General features: G+C 41.1%; 1 protein-coding gene across 3 annotated transcripts in view; it reads right to left on the bottom strand.

Moving 5' to 3' along the window:
- The window catches only part of PAXIP1 (PAX interacting protein 1), a 31,858-nt gene extending 20,449 nt beyond the window's left edge, over nucleotides 1–11,409 (bottom strand). For 2 of the 3 annotated variants that reach the window (XM_058039887.1, XM_058039871.1), the window contains exons 1-5: nucleotides 11,279–11,409; nucleotides 6,246–6,380; nucleotides 4,363–4,406; nucleotides 1,797–1,860; nucleotides 1,343–1,456 (exon numbers count right to left, since the gene is read on the bottom strand). In XM_058039887.1, coding sequence (XP_057895870.1) covers nucleotides 1,343–1,456; nucleotides 1,797–1,860; nucleotides 4,363–4,406; nucleotides 6,246–6,380; nucleotides 11,279–11,368 — 447 coding nt within the window. In that variant the 5' untranslated portion in view covers nucleotides 11,369–11,409. Of the gene's footprint in view, nucleotides 1–1,342; nucleotides 1,457–1,796; nucleotides 1,861–4,362; nucleotides 4,407–6,245; nucleotides 6,381–10,387; nucleotides 10,436–11,278 lie in introns of those variants that run through there. The other variant, XM_058039880.1, reaches the window with a different exon arrangement.
- Between the last annotated feature and the right edge of the window lie 7,951 nt (nucleotides 11,410–19,360).

A 19,360-nucleotide genomic window follows, 5' to 3' on the forward strand; every position in this document is an offset into this window, starting at 1 on the left:
AAAAAAAAGCCCTTCAGCAGGAATATATCTTAAATCTTAAAGCTTCACTGTTTCCTTTCCTAATAAATAGAATAGACACAGAATCAGTGTCCTATTTATTTGAATATCCTCTTTAATGGAAACCCCTCACATACATCAAAACAGTAGAGAAAAACTTTCTTTCAAAAATTTGAAACTTATTTCAGGATCTAATATTTAGAAATGACTGAGCTTTTATGTCAAACAACATAAATTAACAACAAGCACATTCATAGTAAATTGATATAGTGATTCTCTGAAATTATTTCCTACAATGAAAGTGTCATTCATGCACAATAAAGAGATTGGAGTTATAATCAAGTTTATTTGGCAACACAAGATTTTATTCTTTTCTTCTGCTAAGAATTATTAACAATCTTGTTTTCTCATCCTGTAATCCTTCAGAGCAATCATGTAAGTTTTCATAGTGAAAGAAATGTTCTTGTTACAAACTGCTGCAGTTTCCCTTGTAGTGTATCAGAGCAGCAGGACTGGAAGCAGAAAGTAATAATCCCATAAAATTTTTCCCATTCCATGATTGTGTGCATTAAAATATTTGTATCCTACAGACAGAGAATGCTAAAACCTCTAAGTTTCTTGAGTGGCAAGCTAAAGACAACATCCTTTGTTCTAAAAAGCTTCTTATTTAAGCTTTTAAGTAAGCTATTATTAAGGCATTTCATTGATTCTTACAAACAAAATTTTAGGTAATAAAGTTTTGCCCAAGCTTTATATTTTATTGTGATGAAAGGAACAACTAGAATGGTGTTCAATACACCCTTCTAAACAGTCCAAAGAAGAAATATCAAGCACCTAATTCAAAAAAAAACAACACACACACATATTCAGCAAAAAGAACCAAGCCCTACAAAGCTTCCTATATTTTAAAGAAGGAAAAGCACTCATTTCCCATGGCCACACTTTCTCTTCTCCCAGTGCCAGCCCATGTTTTATTCCTCAATATTTCAATTTTGTCCCTTGTTTTTCTTCACTGATTCTGTATCTGTGGATTTATAATATAATCACAATTACTAATGACTGTGACATATCAAAATTAGGCTAAGACAAACAAGATACAGAATAAAATTCTTTATTCAAACTGGAATTCAAATACCAGTGTGAAATTGGACATCCTTTAAATTAATCAGGCTTAAAGCCATGCAGAAAACAAGTGCAAACTGAATAGCTGCAATGCCTAATTTTGCTGAATTTAGTTGTTAATCAACAGTGCTAAGAATTCTAACTTCAGGCAGATGGAAAATTTTTGACAACTTGAAAGCAAATGAGAGCTACAACAAGAACTGCACATGTAATAAACTCTTACCCCCTTTGGCTCAGGCACAATCAAGTGAGTACATTTCTTATTGAGGCTCAGCTGGCAATTCCCTCCATAAAAAGTAATCAAAGCCCACAGCGTACTTCGGTCTTCAGATGAAACCTAAAAGGAAGGTGGAAAAGCCTTTTAGCTCTGTGCACCCAGCTGGCTTCAGCTGCAAGAATTTTAGTAATCCACAGCACACCATTTACAAGGCTGGCTAATGTATTACCTATCACTTTTAAATACCAAATTAGCAAGAAAGTAATAAAGGGGAAAAAAGGGTGACAAAGACACACAAGAAAAACCACTAAAGAGTAATTTTTAACCTGCAGAGACAGAGGAAACAAAGAGGGAAAAAAAGTCATAGTACAACAGAAAGACTGGTATCTCTCCTCAAAAAAAGCAAACATCCCACATACAATGCACACTGGAGTAGACTGAAATATGGTTCACTTCTTACCTGAGAGAGACAAGCAGTGACTCCAAAAAAGATCTGACATGATTCTGGAGAAAAGCCATTTACACTGGAAAGCAGGTGTCAAGGATGCAAAATAATCAGATAAGTTTCCTGAGGGACATTAGAAGGAAATGAAACAGTCTATGCAGTACTTCTCAGATCATACCAAGTACCTGACCATTCCAAAACTTTCATCTTTGAAAGCACATTGTCTGTTTGCAATAAAAGTTTATGCATCAAGAAAAAAACCTGATGTACAAACTGGATCAGAACACCATCAATACTATGATCAATTCTGGCAACATTCTAAACCAGAACTAACCTGGGAAAGACAGATGGACTATCAGACTTCTGCAACTTGCCCCTATTTCCCACACTTTCATATCATCTTGTGTTTGAGATCCATACACATTTGTCACAAAAAAATGACTACAGAAACGGGTGTACATTGTGCCACATGCAGACAGAGATTTTTTAAATGAAACAAAATTATTTTCCCTCTGATGCTGACAGATGCACCAGCAACACTCACATTTTGAGGGCCAGAAGAGACAGCACACAGCAAGCTGATGACAAAGCTGAGAGCACTTTAAAACTTCAGAATAAATTACTGCCAAAACCCAGAATACCTCAAGAAGTTCAAGCCTGATGAACACCCTGAATTGTTCTCCATTTCATCCAAGGCAGAAATTCAGTACTGGATCTTTCAAAAGTGCATGTGTCTACTCCCTGCCTGAGTACCTACTGCTAGCACATAAAGCAGAGACAGTCAGTATTTAACTTTTAAGAGGTCCATCAGTTTGCCTGGAGCTTGCACTCTCTAAAGAACAGGAGTGAAAGAGACTCGTTTTTAAAAGTTACAAGCAGCATAACAATAAAATAAAACAGAGGGAATACAGCAAAACTCACTTTTCTTCCTGCCATCAACAAAAGCTCAGAAGTGCTCTGATTCTTTTTAATCTATACAAGACCATTGAAAAACACACCCTCCTCACTCTTGCTTTTGCTGCAAAAGAAATTGCCAGCCCTCTTTAAGGCATTATAGCCACAGTTTTCACACATGAAACTCTTTCCTTCTTCAGAGTCTGCTTCGTTTTTCTGCCACTTCCCTTCCACTGCAGGTTAGTCAGACTTTGCACACATCAGTGAGCAGAGCACAGGAGAACATTCTGCCATCTTAAGTTCCCTCTGGTGAAAACAACTTCCACTAAAATAGAAAAAAATTACTGTGCTTTTACAATGTATTAAATCTTTCTATATTAAACTTTACCTTTAGCAACTGACAGGAAAATGCCCATCAAATAAGCACCAGAACTGGTAAGGCAACATAAAATCCTTAAAGCTCTTATTAGATCCATATGTCTAACTGACACAAGATGTTCCTAGGACTTGCTTCTTCAGAAATTCAATGACCACTTTGACCATTATCAAACTAAAACATAAACTAAAGACAAAAATGCAGAATCTCAAACAAAAGCATTCAGCTAGAAAAGCTAAGCTATTCCTATTAATGACTGTATCTGTTTCATTATGGCAGTGCCTAAATCCTTCATGAAAGGCCAGATGTCACTGCACTAGAAGTCATAAAGAGACTGAAACAGGCTAAAACGAAGTAAAGACTTAACAACCCATTTTAGTGAGCACAGTAAGGCTCAGAGTAAAACCTAAACCCACCATGTTCTAAGGACATGAAGTGCTAGGAAGTCAAAGGTCCAAGGACACATTTATTGCTCACAGGTGTGCAAAACTTCCTTCTTCCATGCAGCTGAAGCCCAAGTCACTACTGAGACCTGGCCTTTTCATTTGGCCATTCCAATGTTCCCACAATAAAGACTTCCTGAGCAATAGCCATTGAGAGCTACGTTCCCACATTTATAGCTACAATTTAATTATGGACTGCACCATTCCATTGTCTCATCTGTTTATTTCTCTTCTGGGTATCCAATAACATCAGCTCTTAGAGTACCCTTTTAAAAAACCCTGGTTGCAGGTGGAAAACAAATTTTTAATAGTGCAACTTCTTCATGTGAAAGAACATCAGTAAAGCTAACACCAACGTTAGGTTACTTAAATCTGAAAATGTAGCTAATTCCAAGCTTTTTTTTTTTTTTTGTGAACACTCCTCATGGACAGGGAGAAGGTTTAGAGACATGCACCATAAGCAACTAAACACTCACCCTGATGATGAAAGCACAACAAACACATTTATTATGTCCACACACAAATGACCAAAATCACTAGCCTAGACATCACAGAAACACAGCAAGTTGCAAAGGCACACACCTTAAACTATTGGGTATAAAACAGAAATTCTGAATCTCTGAAGCACATTAAGGCCTGAATTCCTAGTATGAACACCTGGATTCTTGCACCTACCAGATCTTGTTTTCCATTTGATAACAGCTGTCCTGTAAGTGCCTATGAAGCACAAAATAGGCAAAAGGACAGGAAAACTGAGCACAAAGAAGCTCCAAGCACCATTTCAGAAGTTTAAGCAGAACCTATTTGAAACAGACTTGAATCCTTCACTGGTATCCATTTTAAGATGTTTTCTACAGAAAAAGGATACGGCAGGAGAGCTCCACAGCGAACAGACAAGATCACCCAGGAAGGCTGAAAAAAACAAAACCTGGTTTTAGACATTAAAATCCTTGCTCTACATGCACAAAATATGAATTACCTTTCAAATTCATGCTTTGGCTAGTTTTAATATACATGTCCTAGCTTTGGAAGTCTTAAGTGTTTCAAAGACATTGCACTTTTCATTTATTTGCAAGAATTCACATAAAGACAGGTTGTGCAGCAACCCCTTCTCTCATGCCATTTACATTATTTATTCATCCTCCCCCTTTTTGCAGTTCTTACTTGCAAGAAAAAATAATTCAGACAATCCCACTCTACACTCATCAGCAAGGAGTGCAGAACCACAGCCTTACACAGAAGGAGTTTTCTAAAGACAGAACAATGCTGGCTGCTGAGCAGTGACACCTCTCTGACAGCATTCTGGGACAGGAGGGCCCAAAGGGACACAGGGAGGTGGCACTGAGTGGAGGAGATGTAGGACACTGGTCCCAGTGCAGCAGGTAAGGAAGAATGGGCAAAGAGTGACATCACATTCAGAATGGAATTATTTTTCCTCAAAAGACAAACAAAAGAATATATTGTGGAAACTGTGTTTATGGTGGTCCAGTTCTGGTTATTCTCCTTCCCCTATAAGGCATAATACAAAAAAGAGCTAAAAACACTTCTAACTCCTCTGGAAAAAAAATAAAGATCTTTTCTTCCCCTTCCTTTTTCCCTATAACCAGCTACTTCTGCCTCTGACTTCCAGTCCCTTTAATACTTAGTCTGATCTTCTTGATTATAGATCATGTTGTGATGTTTTCAGGTCAAGCCAAGTGACATTAGTGAAAGATTTGCTCTTCTCCAGCAAATGAGTTGGCAGTTATGAAGCAAATTAAATTATTTAAGTGGCATTACAGAGCAGGAAGTGCTCTATACAATGTTGATGTCCTTCCTTCTCATGAAAATGGCAGCAGTTTCCTGGCTTATGATATTAAAATTACACCAAAAACCACTTCAGAAAAAAGAACTACAAATTAACCAGTACACCCAGTATAACCATAAAGGTTCCTATCCAAGCACCTTTCGTTTTTTGGAGTTAATTCACAGTTCTGCACTGTCAGGTGAGCTCTCATGACAAAACCTATCAAAATTCTCTACTGCCACCTGCACCTGTATGGAAAAAATAACCCAAAATCATGGACTCAAAGGTATCAGCAGTGAAATTCCAGTGTTATTTCCTCCAATCTCTCTCATGACTTTCAGAGTGACAAGTTCACATATTCAAAGATGAAGCCCATAATTTTTCACTGACAAATACCTGCTATTGGAAAGTAGTAACAAAATACTGGTAATTCCAGTGTAAGAAAGGAAAAAATACTAAAAAAACCATAAAAAAACTAAGGAGGAATAAACCCCCTAATTTTCTACAAGTTTCTATAGTCCATAATTAGCACAGTACATATATGCAGAATGAACAAAATTATTTTGCACTTTGCCAATTTTATGTGTTTTTATAAAAACCTTCCTCAACTACTACTTATTCTAAATTGTTTTCCACTGCCAAAAGCTTTTAAGAACCTTTCCTTCAGAAATACTTCTAAAGTAGAACAGGACAACATCTCACAGATGACTGAAAGAAAAATCTGAAAAAAATCCAAAGCAGAGCACTAAAAATTACCCAACACCACTGATAGATACAGAGCAACAAGCACAAGGAGAGAACAGAACTGTAACAGAATCTGCAAGTCAGGATAAAAGTTTGTGTCACAAGAATGTAAGATTTTTCAAGAAATGTTTTATTCAGTCATCATCCAAAGATGAATATTTTGTTATAAGAATGAAGGATCTATGTCAGTACTTTGACAATATCATGGATGAGTCACTCACCTTTACCACAGGGAGATCAAAAACTTCTCGAGATTCTCCAACTTCTGGATTGTCCCCATCTTCTGAAATAATATGTGAGGCCAGTGCATTGTAAGAAACTTCCTTTGCTTTCCCAGCTTTCAGAAGTTGGATAACCTAAATCCAAAAGTGGACAGGGAGAAGTCAGCAATTTTTAGCAGCTTTTATTTGAGAAAAACATTCCTGCCAGAAGACACTGACACTGGAGGGATGGATATGACCTTCTCTCTTGGCTGTCCTCCTGTAGGTGCCAGAACTTCTCCTGAAATTGCCAAACACATTTAAAACCTGACTGCCAAAGGTTTACATCCTTACTATATTTTCATCACTGCATCTCAAGAGCTACTTTTCAAAATATTGATGATGGAGAAGGAATTGGGGAATTGAAAGTTTTTTCCAAAACACGTATTCCTCAAAAAATATATTAAAAAAAAATTCCTTCATGCAGGGAAGGAAAGGTCTTTTAAGTGTTTGTTTTTGCTTAGGGTAGCTCTGGAAGTGCTTGAATATACTTTCCAGTAAGAAGCTGAGTTCTAAGGACTAAGTGATTTTGTGAAATACAGAAGAAAAATAACAAGTAGGACTCATGCTCCCCCAAATTAGTACCTCGAGGAGCTGGAACTGAAGTGCTTCACTCCACTGCTGTGCCCTGAGAATGGAAAACACCTCCCAGCTACCAAAGCTCAGCTCACTCACAATTTGCAAGAACCAAATAGCAGGTGGTGCTTCAAGAGTTCAGCATGCTCTCAGCTCTGCTGTAATATCTGTGTGATGAGCCCTGCACCCCCAAAACCAGGACTTTCATTTAAACTAAGAAGGTAACAGAGGTAGTGGGGTGTAGAGGGGAGGAAGAGAAAAATTATTTAAAACATTATAGTCTAAAAGAGTTTAAAAGTTAAAAATGCCATTTAAGATCATTGTTTCATTGCCCTTTGATTTAAAACAAAACTGGTGTGATGTTCATTGCCCAAAACCTGCCAGGGGCAGATGCTTGTCCCTGCAAACCTTCTGGGGACATTGCCTTCAAAACAGAGCTCTGCCCACAGCAGTGAACAGCACAGAGCAAGGCAATGCATTCACCAAACAAAGCATAAATAAATTAATTGGTGCTTAAGCAATTACTCCCTACCCTGTTCACTCACCAGGACAAAGAAGCACTGAAAAAGAGACTCTCAAAACACAGCATCAAGCTATTTTATAAAGCATTTCTGCCAAGTAGAAAAACAGGGATAGAAAAATCACCACTTACTGAGGAGACAACTTTGGCACTTCCTGACAGAAGTACCTGACTTTAAAACTCCATTAAAGAAAACAAAAGTCAACTTTTTTTTCTGCAATGGATGAATATTACCAAAAGAAATGCTCTAAAATAACCAAGAAAATTGATCATGAGCTTGCTGTCCTTCTCACCAGCGCCAGAAACAGGAGTGAATGTTTCCATTTTGCACATCAATCCCCTAAACCATGATACACCTTCCTTCATGAAGTCCATAAAGAAATATCACTCCAAAGGGAGAAGCTAAATCCAAAGAACACTTTTGAAAACAGAAGGCATTAAAGAACAGTCTCAGCACATGAGCTCCCTGTCTCACACAGCTCCCCCTGAGTTACAATCCCATTCAACTGCTCATTTAGGGGAAGGCTAAAAAAAGGAGTGAACGTCATGAAAACTGAGAACCCAAATCTGACAGCATCACAAAGCAGCTATGAAAAATGTGCTAAAAGTATGATTTTTTTATATCAAAACAATGTTGCATTACAGAACTTGTGCAAAGCATCTCCTTGCACTAAAAGTTACACTGGTTTCATGTAGTTTAAACACTGTAAATATGATAGATAATAATGCATTTGATTATTTTATGTGTCATGAAAAAAAGACTCAGGCTAATTTAGCTCACATCAATTTCAGAACTCCTCTCAGAATACATAACTTCTTCAGATTAAGTAGTGCCTGCATTGAAAAGCTGTATTGGCACAATTAAAGAACTCACTTACATTGATATCAACCATATAACCAGAAAATATGAACCTGTAACTAGAAAACATAATGCTGAAAAGCCTTAATATGAACACTGTAAAAATCCTGCAGTTAAGTACTGGTTTACACCCATTAAATTAATTTTTTTGGGAGGGGAAGGGAAGAATTAAAATTTTATCTTGGTCTCTCCCACTAAAATCTGTGTTGGAAGAAGCAAGAGGAATAGTTCAAAATTAAGAAGACAATGGGCATATAAAAATAAATTAAACAAGATAACCAAATCCCAAATATCCTGTTCAAAGACCTTGTGCTGCATTGCATTACTTTTTATCTCTTTCTGAAGGAAATATTGATTTTAACTGGTGTTTCCAAAACATTGGTTTGGGATTTTATGTTTGAGGAAAGCAGGAAGAGCATTTATTAAAACAAAAAGAGGAGCTGACATCTACTGATCACCCTCAGTAAGGTGTGGGGAGCAAAATGCACCCAATGGAATGGATGTGAAGCTGAGATCCAGCCCAACTCTCCCTCATGTGCCAGAGAACACCTCAGCACAATTCCAGACTTTTGCTTCCCTTCCAATGAATGCTGCACATGCTCTAAGAGGCAGAGTTTAACAACTGCAGCAGGTATACAGTTATTCACCTGAAAAAAAAAAAAAATTACTTTTTTCCCTCTTGCTCTTGGATTTGTTTTGATTAGCATACTCACTTGTGCTAGGTCTGTTTTAATATTTATTACAGTAACTGGTTTTCTGTGAAGCCATTTAGAAATTTAAGCTGATCAAAGTGTGCTCCTCCCCAGAAGATGAAGGAGGAAAAAATCAAGTTGGCATCCACTGGTATATGAAGCAGTAAAAAAGTGCCAAAGATTTTTGTATTCTTATATCAGTCATGGGACAAATGTCACTCAACTGTTTGAGTTTGATTTACAATTCCTGCATTCTGCCTTGGCTCAAAACACATAAATGATAAATGCTCCTCACACTCAGGTGCCCCAGGGTACCACAGAGGATGCTCACAGGAGGGTGTCCTGCTCTCAGCAAGGAAAAGAATTATTCTCAGTAGCTGCTACAGGTCTGTGTTTTGGATTCAGAGGGGGAATAATACTGATAACACACTGATGTTTTGGCTTTTGCTAAGCAGTGTTTATCCTAAATCAAGGACTATTTTTCTGGGTCATGCTCTGCCAGTGAGGAGGAACAAAAAAGGCTGGGAGGTTGCACAGCCCTGACAGGTGACCCAAACTGGCCAAAGGGATATTCCACACCAAAGCAGGTCATGCCCAGGATATAAACTGGGGGAGTTACCCCCAAAAAGGATTGATCTGGAGTCAGGAATGAAGTCTGGCATCTGTCAGTGCACAGTGAGCAACTGTACTGCACATCACTTGCTTGGGGTTTCCTTTCTTTCCCTTTTTCTCACCATTATTATTTACCATTAACATTGTACCTTACCTGGTTTTCAATTATTACTGTTTTCATATCTCCGCCTGTAAGTTTAATTTTTGAATCTCCTTGCCATTACACTGCACAGGGTGGGGGTGAGAGAGCAGCTGTGTTGTGCTTAGCTGCCAGCTGGCCTTGAGCTGGTACAGAGGGTTCTCCCAGGAGCTGGCCCTGAGCTCAGCCCAGCCCAGCTCACCTCCTCACACTGACAGGCAGAGGAAAATTCAGTGCACTGAATCAAAGCCCTATGACAATGACTGCAAAGAAGAATAAAATTTAACATGAGACAGAAAACCAGTTTAAGAGAATGCTTGTCTTCTTGCTCTATGGGAAATCTGCTCATTGTCCTCCCATGTCAACACACAACTAAGAGCAGGCTTTGGAGGACACTGCTCTTATGACAAATGATGTGCCAGAGTGCTACAGGATTTTTGCACTCGTCCTCATACACAGACTAACGTTGCTGCTGTAGAGTTTTTTGGTAAGTACAGGAATCTGTTATCTGAGTGCTAAGCCACTATTAAAATTTTTATGTGTAAAGACTTAACGGCTTAAGAACTAAATTTTATATCTAGAGACTGTCTAAAGAAGTTTTCATCCTGATCTGTAGCTGTATTCTTCCCAGACTGTATTTCTTTTAGCACAATAGGAATGAAAACCATCTGAACAGGCCAGTGCCTGTGCCTCCAGGTCGCTTACAGGCATCCGAAGCTCAGTGAGTGCCAGGACAGGATGCTAAAGGAACCCAACGCTGAACTGAGACTTTACTGCAGCAAATACCAGAGAGGCAAAGACTTTAACTTCAGCGTGAAGCATGCAGTAACCGGCTCGCAGGATGCCGCTGTCCTAAAGCTCCGTAGGGTGCACTTCAAACACCTGCCTAATTGGACACGCCACAAAAACTTTGTTTCAACCACCTTCGCCCACCACGAGCGTTACGGCCAGGCCACCTGCATTACCCAGGGCGAAGGCAGAGGGGCGGGCGGCCCCCGGCCTAAGCTCCAGCAGCACCGCGCCGGGCGGCCCGGGGCGGTACCAGGGCCGTGCCCGGGGCCGCGCCAAGGCGGGAAGGTCTGGGCGGGAGGGAAGAGCCAGTCCGGCCCCCCGTGACGAGCCTTCCCCATGGCCTGTCCCCGCGTACCCGCACGGAACCGGGCACAGGGAGGGGCCGGGCCTGCGGAGCGCTCCAGTCGGGAGGAGCGGCGGCCGCTGCCCCCGCTGCCCGCCCGGCCCGGCCCGGCACAGGAAGTCCCTCCGCCCGCTCCTCCTCCGCTCAGGCGGCTCCGGCGGGGCCTGCGCGGCGGGGCCGCGGCTCCCATGGCGGCGGCGGCGGCGCTTCCCGCGGGCTCAGCCGGGATCGGTGCCGGGATCGGGACCGGGATCGGGACCGGCCGCCTCCCCTCCCCCCCCCGGCCATCCCTCACGGTCCCTCCGGCGCGCGCTGCCCCCACTCCCGCCCTTTCCCCGTGAGGCGGCGCGAGCCTCGAGCCCGCGCGCGGCAGCCGGACGATTCCACAGTGCCCCCCCCCCGTCGGGATGGGGGGGAGACGGAGGGGAAGGCGGGAATGGTCTGAAGGGATGACCCGGTACCTTGGGGTCGATGTCTCCCACCACGAAGAACTTGACGTCTTTGAACATCTCCTCCGGGACTTTCAGCTCCTCCTCGTCGTCCGCCAACATGGTCCCGGACGGCAGCAGCGGGCGCTCCCCCCCTGCCCGCTATTCCCCCGCGCTCGCTGCAAAACCCGCCGGGGCCCGGGTCTCTCCCGTCCCCCTCCCCCCGCAGAGCCGCCGAACCGCGCGAGCAAGGCGCGCGCTGCGGGACACACCATCCCCCGCCGGGACGTAGGGGGGGTGGAAGGGGGAGGGGAGAGCCGCCCCCACAAAGCGGCTCCCCCCGCCCGATCAGCCACCACGGCTGCTGCAAGGCCGCGCTCGCTTCTGATCCACAGGCGCTATCCCCGCTCCTCCCGCTTTCCCCGAACCGGACCGGCAGACAGCATCCGGATCCGGAGCTCCCCCCGCGCGGGACGCAATGGACTCGCCCCGAACGACAGAGGCGGGCAGCGGGGATACCCGGCCCCGCCCATTGCCGGGGGAGGGAAGGCAACCGCCCCTGGCCACGCCCCTCGGGTCGCCCAGGCCCCGCCCCCTCAGGCCCCGCCCCTCGGCCCCGCCGTGAGGGGACGCGGGCGATGGCGGCGGGGCCGCGCAGCCGGCAGCGGCAGCCGGTGGCTGTGGTGTGTATTCCAACAAGCAGCTCTTCAGTGAGCGCACCGACTGCTCCCGAAATCATTGCATACAACCGCTAAAGTGGGAAAAGACCTAAAAGGTCATCGAGCCCCACCGAAATAAAGTATTTTCCCTCAGAAACTAGAAAGCATGCGTCTACATTGACAGTGAGGCATTCCCACCTAGAGGGGGATGTATCTTGCCTACCCATTTCAGATAACAGAAAACAATAATTATCACTTTCTATAGGTTAGAGTCACCAGAAAGAAACGAGCACTTTCAGAGCCTGCTTCATGTTATATATTTTAAGCATTGCTGCATTGACAAGGATGCTTAAAATACAAATATTAGATAATATAACAGTATCTATATAATAAGCATTCTGTTTTCCAAAGTTTTGAACATCCTCATAATACTTTGATGTGGACAACGATTCCCTCTCATACTTAGAGCAATGTTAAGAGATGGCATTGCAAGACTTAGTGAAATGAAAATACAGGGCACCAACTATTTCCCTCCTGCCTGCAAGGCCTGTCTCGCTTTCTTTTCTTACCTATGTTATTCTTGAAACTATGGTAGAAACTATAAATTGTTTTACAAGTCATTTATTTACTTTATTTACTGGATAAAATTTTACTGGGTAAAGGCTTCACCCAGGTCCCCTGGATCTCCCCATGACATTGTCTCCTTTCTACTCCAGCTATGCAAGAAATACCCAACATATCACCTGTTCTTTTTCCACTCCAGAAAGGACATTTGGTTGAAAGTTTTACTGTTTTGCCCACCCTCCCAATGAAATTTACATTTTAAAGTGAAAATCAAAACTAAAAAGTCCTTAACTTTTACATGGTGCACTGTTTTGTTGTGGGGCAGGAAAAAAAAAAGTAGAAATAACCATCTGCTTTTAAATCCATTTAGCCCTTTCTTTCAACAATTCATATTCTCATCTCACTTTCTATCTTTTCTCATAATCCTTGTTCAGGCAAATTTTCTTCTGTGCCATGTGTTTCCTGGACTATCTTTGAAAAGATTACTTTGAGCTCTGTTTCCTTTATAGCCACTCTCCAGGCTGCCATGTCCAGCCTTTGCTTTCTTAGTTCCATACTTTTCACTCTTTCCAATTCCATCTTTGATCCATTTTGACTTCTTCACACCAAACTGAACTACTTTGACCAAAATCTTCCTTCACCTGCAGCAAAATACATTTTCTATTCTTCTTGATCTATCAGATTTCATTACCACCACTGCTTCCTGAGCTTCCTTTCCTGCTGGATTTCATTGCCTCTGTAATCATCTGCATCTTCCAGCACTGGTAATTTTCACTTCTTTTCTTTGATAAATATAGCTATCTCTCAGGTTTCTATTCCACATTCTTCTCTGAGTTCTTTCCTCTTCCTGATGCCATTCATTACTTAGATTCATCTTTCTCTGTGTGATCACTGAGAAATTGCCCTTTCCAACAGGAATGCTTTCCTTTTATTTAAGCCCCTACACTATCACATATTCCAGTTCCACACAAAGAAAACCAAAGTTTTGTCCTCCAAAGGTTTGTCCTCTTAATTTCCCTTCTCTGCCTATATTTTTTTTTTAATTCTTGGGATTTTTTTTTACAGAGTCACATAATTTTTGGTTCTTTGTACAACTCCAAGATCACAAGCATTTCAAAACAAGAGTTATGCTAATACTGGCAAAAAAAAAACCATAATGCAAACAACTTGCACATATTTTTCATTTCATTGCTCCTTCCCAAACTTTCAGCTGGAGTTGCAGCTATTGCATCTTGGATCTCCCATTTGTTCAGCTAGTCAAATCAGAAGAATATGAGATGAATTTTCCGTTTTAAATCACAACAATTTGAAAATTCTATAGAAATATAATGTCAGAATACTGTATCAAATCATTGAAATTCACTGCAAAATCAATGTTTTACAAATAAAAAGTAACCATGCATAAGAGTAATTGTAATTATCCTTAAGGATAAATTGTTTTAACTAATTATGATAAAAATCCAAGAATAAAGTGTGGTTCCATCCACAGCATGGAAGTATAATGAAATGTGAAAAAAGAGAAAGGCTAAGAATTAACTGTAATAGGTTTACCAGAAGAAAACTGTTTTATAAATTTGGTCCTGTATAGCAAAGAGAAGGTTGTTGTTGCCCTGACCTGGGGTGTGGGACATGGACTTTTGGGTCTGTCCTCCTCTTCCTGAATGGAATAAAAGTAAATTTGCAGAGGCACAAGGTAGGCATGGCCACGGGATGCCTAAATCCTCTGGGTGTTCTTTAACCACAGAGCTTTCTATAGAAAATTGAAGAATGAAACCATCTCAACCTCCCTGACCCAAATGAAGCAGCTTCTGGACAAAGCCCCAGGAAAAGCAGGTGAGAGCAGGAGGGCTTGGAAAATCCAGCCCAACTGGAGCAGATGCCAGGCAGGTGCCCAGCTGTGCAGCACAGTCAAAACACACATAATAGAGTTCGCATTATGTACCATGAAACAATGCACTGCAACAACTCTACACAAAACCTGCCTTAAAGCACTTTAAACAGTTCTAATGGCCCCAGAAAGAAATTTTGTAGATCTCACTACTGGATTGCACAGACAGGTTGTTGTATTATCAGCAGTGCTGCTAATCTTCTCACACAGAAATAGCTTTCTTTCTTTATTCACATTTTTTTTTGTCTTCAAAATGACCACTCCCAGGAGAAAAGACTGCTCCCATGAGTCACAAGTTTTTCCCTTTAAGTACCTTCTAAATAAGCAGAGGAATTAGATTAATGAACATATTTTTTACTTCTTTATGGATTTCATGAGTCGCCTGTCAAGAATTTTTTTTTTAATTCTAGTGATTAGATTATTTCTAACAAAAATGAATAGTTCCAGTTTTGCATCATGTGTGTGATCTTGTTTCCAGACCATACGAGGAAAAACCGAGATGGAAAAAGTGTGGTTTTGAACATGATAAATTTGTTATTGAAGAAGAAAAATATCCCCTGAATTTGCCAGAAATAAATCCTGGATTCTGCTCACATGTCAGCAGACAGAAATAAGTCAGATCAGTGGGCTGATCTCAGGTGTAGAGCAAAGTGCTCACCTGTATTTAGCCTCAGATGGATTTGAGGTTATGAGGTAAAGCTCATCTGCCTGAGCCAAGTGACACAGTGACAACGGAAGCAGGGGGAGCCCAGCTCCTCTGAAGCTGCTTCCAGCCCATCCCAGGGACCATCAGCCCACCAAAGATCCACCTCCACAAGCCAGAGGAGCACAGGGCAGACAGGGAGATTGTCGCCCTGGTTTTCTAGGATTTTCTAAGCCTTCTGATGTTGACATTCTTGTAGTGAACTTTCCCACACACTTTCTGTAAACAACTCATTGTTTTTCATTCCTCTATGGAGGAGGAGAGAGTTGATGGACTGTTGGTTTGACCTGTGGCATTGCAGAGGTGTCACTGTCACCTTCCAATCCACTGTCACTCTTGTAAAACTATAAATAGTGGAGTCAGAGAATAAAACTTCCCTTTTTTCCCTTCACCTGAAAGCGGTGGCGTCCTTGTGTTCTTTCGTGTTGGTCGGCAACAGGAGATGGGAACCCAAACCAGGGTACCACACACGGCCTCACAGTGTCCCCAGAGGGAGAGCAGGGTGAGGCCACTGGAGCTGTCCCTGCTGATGTGACCCTGGCCATGCACAGTGTTTGTCATCACCAGAGTCCACAGCGATGTGAACAGCACATCATCTGTGCCAGAAACACTCCTCTGATCTCTTCACTATGAGAGCTCTGTACAGAGAACTTCATGAGCCTGTTTCCAGAAGAACTGTGATCTAAATTTTGTACTGAGTGTTGCTTGCACAAGGTGAAAGCCCACCGAGCTGACAAGATTTGTGCATGGTTACACAAATGCCTTACTTGTGTGCACAAATGATTATATGAAAAATTCATATGCACCTACAGTATCATATTTAGGTGTAATTGCTTGTGAAAAAACAACAGCTTGGTTTTTTATTTGTAGTTAATTAAATTTGAAGCTTAGATTAAATTGTATATATGTTTTACTCTTGTGAGCAGAAGGCTTTCTGAGTCCTTTGTTAATAATACATACTTGTTTGGTAGCAGCTGGCTCTCTAGATGTTACTTTTCCAACAAAATATATCTTCACAAAGTACCCAGTGTTTTACAGAAGCTGATGTTAGTTTCAGTGTGCCTGGAAAGTTGTTGAAAACCCAAAAGACATGCTGCCTGCATCATCTCCATTCCCATTTCCTAACGTGAACAAGATCTGCTTTTTAATCAGAATCAAAATGTGCAAAACAGGTACACAGAGGGCTCTGTTTTGGCTTGAGCTGTCTATGCTTTTTTCCTCCTTCCTTCAGTGGGACTACTTGCAATGGCAAATATGATTTATAATTAAAAACTTTCTTATTATCTGTACAGCAACACTGAATCCTAAAAGGCTCCCTTGGAACTGGTAGTTTCATTTTTGATTCTCCTCTAATTCCAGAACTGCACTGAGAATCCCTTGTCATTTGCTTGACAGTTTTCTTTTTTAATATAATAGTTACTTTTTTTTTTTTTTTTTTGCAAGTGCCAAGTAGCAAGTTCTACCTTTACTATAACTGAGCATAAAGGAGCAGGGGGGAAAATGTTTTGATTAGCACATCTTAATGTAAGGATATTTTTTGTCAGAAGTGAGACATAGTGGTAAAAGAGGGGATATACTCCTTTGTGTTACCTGCTAAGGAATGTGAAAGGTTCATTTACCTTTAGAAATAAATTCTTTCTGTCTTTCCCTCAGACTGCCAATAATCACCTCTATAAAAATTACATATAATTAATACATAAAATTACATACATACTTTTAGATATATTAAAAATATATAATATATAATATATAATATATCATATATCATATATAATATATATTGTATAATAATATATAATAATATATAATAATATATATAAATATTATATATATAAATATTATATATATTTATTTATATATAAGATAAAAATACATATATAAAGCATTATAACACTTTCTTAATGAATTTTGGACCTGATTGTATTGCACCAGCAAAGAAGAATGCAAGTCTTCCCAGTGCTCTGGGAAAGAACAAATAAATTTGCCACAAATAAAATGTGATAGTATAATTTATAGACTCCATTCTTTGCACCTCAAGAGAAGTCCTTGTTTCTGCTCCAAATAAGGTACCTACCAATTTCTGTGCATTTTCTGAATTTGAGAAATATGGTGGGTAATTATCCCTGTAGCCCTTCTTTGTAGCTTGTCAAGATTAACATCATTTACAGGCCTTCCATTGGGATAAATTAGTATCAGCAAAACAACAGAGAATGCAAATTTTCCTTTGAGCCTGGGCTTTCAGTCATGCAGGCTTGAAAAAAGCTAATGAAACACAAAGTAACCAAAATGAATTTTTCTAGAAATGAGCAAATTTGGCATTATTTGTGCCAAATCCTTTTGTTGTTGTTGTTGTTGTTATTCAATAAACACTAACATTTGTGTTTATTTTTACATTATTAATGCATAAAAGCAGAAAAAGCCAACTAAAGTTGGTGGCATTGCAGAGCATATTACAGAACAGTGTGAAGAGTGAGCCTGGGAACTGCTCTGAGATGATCTCCAGGATTCATTTATGGCTTTGTGCTTCTGAGTAGAGTGAAAACCATAAATTAGCACTGATAAAACACTGACATCCCATCTCTCTCTTTCTGTATGTTGTCCAGATAGTTAAATATTCCCTTTACATCCAGAAGGAGGAATGGCCAGAAGACCCTTGCCTGAGGATGCATCACTGTGCTCACACAGAAGCTCCAGTGTCTCGGGGGATGACCTGTGCTGGTTTTTCTGGGAACAGCCCATTAAAAGTGGCTGGTTTTACTCAGGTTCTCCTGCCTCAGTTAACCCAGTGCTGGCTGGGAGCAGGCAGTGACTCAGGGTTCCCCTTCTGGAGCAGAGACACAGGGCAGCAGCTCCACCAGCCCACCTGTGCCACCAGGGAATTTCATACGTAGCCATGGGATCTTAGTGCTAAAACCTATTGAAAAATATTTCATTGCTGATGTATTTTCACAGCAACTGCATCATCTTCTGAGCAGTTCCTCCAATTACTGAGTGTAAGGCCAGAAGGCCATTCAGATTAACCTTCCACATGGAGCACTGGGAGCAGAATTGATCATCCCATTGTGCGTCCCTAAAAGCAGCCCCTGCTTGGGAGCACATTTCTGCTTTATGGCCTTCCCAAATGCTGAAGCTTAGAGAAGCATTTTCAGCGTGGCTGAAAGACAGGTGCCTGCACATCTTTAAATGCAGACACAGGTAGGCAAATTATCTGCCTGTGATACAGAACAAACAGAGAAACTGAATGTATTTGTCACATGTTTGTGGCTGCAGCTTTGGGAAGCTCTCAGTGCTTAGACATGGATGTGACTGCACTATGCAGACAAGTATTATTGCTGCTGGATTGAAATCCCACATTCCTTTTCTGTAGAAGGAACCTGATTTCTGTTTCTCACGCATTTTCAAATGAAATTAAGAACTTAAACTGACATTCTTGAAAAATGTGTTCTGACAGCATTCTTATAATGGCCTCAAGGCCAGAAGAAATCAGTAGTTCTTCCAGTCAGTTTTCCTTATAATTTGTCCTTAAATTTCACCCCAAATACTCCTTCTCTGAGCTAAGGTAATATTGAGTCCTAATCTGAAGACATCAAGAGATGAATCCACTTCATCAATCTTAACAGGACCTTGGTTCCACCTTAATTAATAACAGAGCAGGAAACATTATGAAATGAGGCATTTGTTACTTAATTGTCTCCCACTCTTAAATGCAAAAAAAAAAGTTATTGATTTGATATCTAGAATATGTCTATTATATTGATTTCAACTATTGAGTACTAAGCAGGAGTTGGGATTCAGACAAACAGGTGTCACTGTCAGGACTTTCTCATTAGAGCCTAAGCTGAGGACAAATGCAGGTAAACTGCTTGTACTCTTAGGCCAGTTCTGGCTCTAATCCTATTTTTTGGCTCACAGGAAGCTTTCAGGGAAATAAAGACTCTGTAAGCCTCCAAATGTTTTGGTTAGTTGAAAGATATCTCTGTGATATGCTAGAGCTCCCTCAACAGGAGCAGATAGATCTCTGAGCCAGGAAATCCTACAATCCATTTATGTCCCCAGGTCTAGCTCCTCTGGGAACTGGCTGAGGCCAAGGAAGGTTTAAGTTCACTGTGTGGCTCCTTCAGTGTCTGGTGAGGTCTTTCACCTCTGCCATGTCCCTGATACCCCTACAGCCCAGTCAGATCTGGTTATGGTTAAAATGAAATGGTTAAATGCCCAGGAATTGGGAAAGCAGGACAAGTGCCACACCACACACAAGAGATTGTGATCACACTGAGCCCCTTCAAGACACCAGGCTACTAAGT

Source organism: Melospiza georgiana, chromosome 1 (genome assembly GCF_028018845.1).
Source record: "Melospiza georgiana isolate bMelGeo1 chromosome 1, bMelGeo1.pri, whole genome shotgun sequence".
Taxonomy (NCBI): domain Eukaryota; kingdom Metazoa; phylum Chordata; class Aves; order Passeriformes; family Passerellidae; genus Melospiza; species Melospiza georgiana.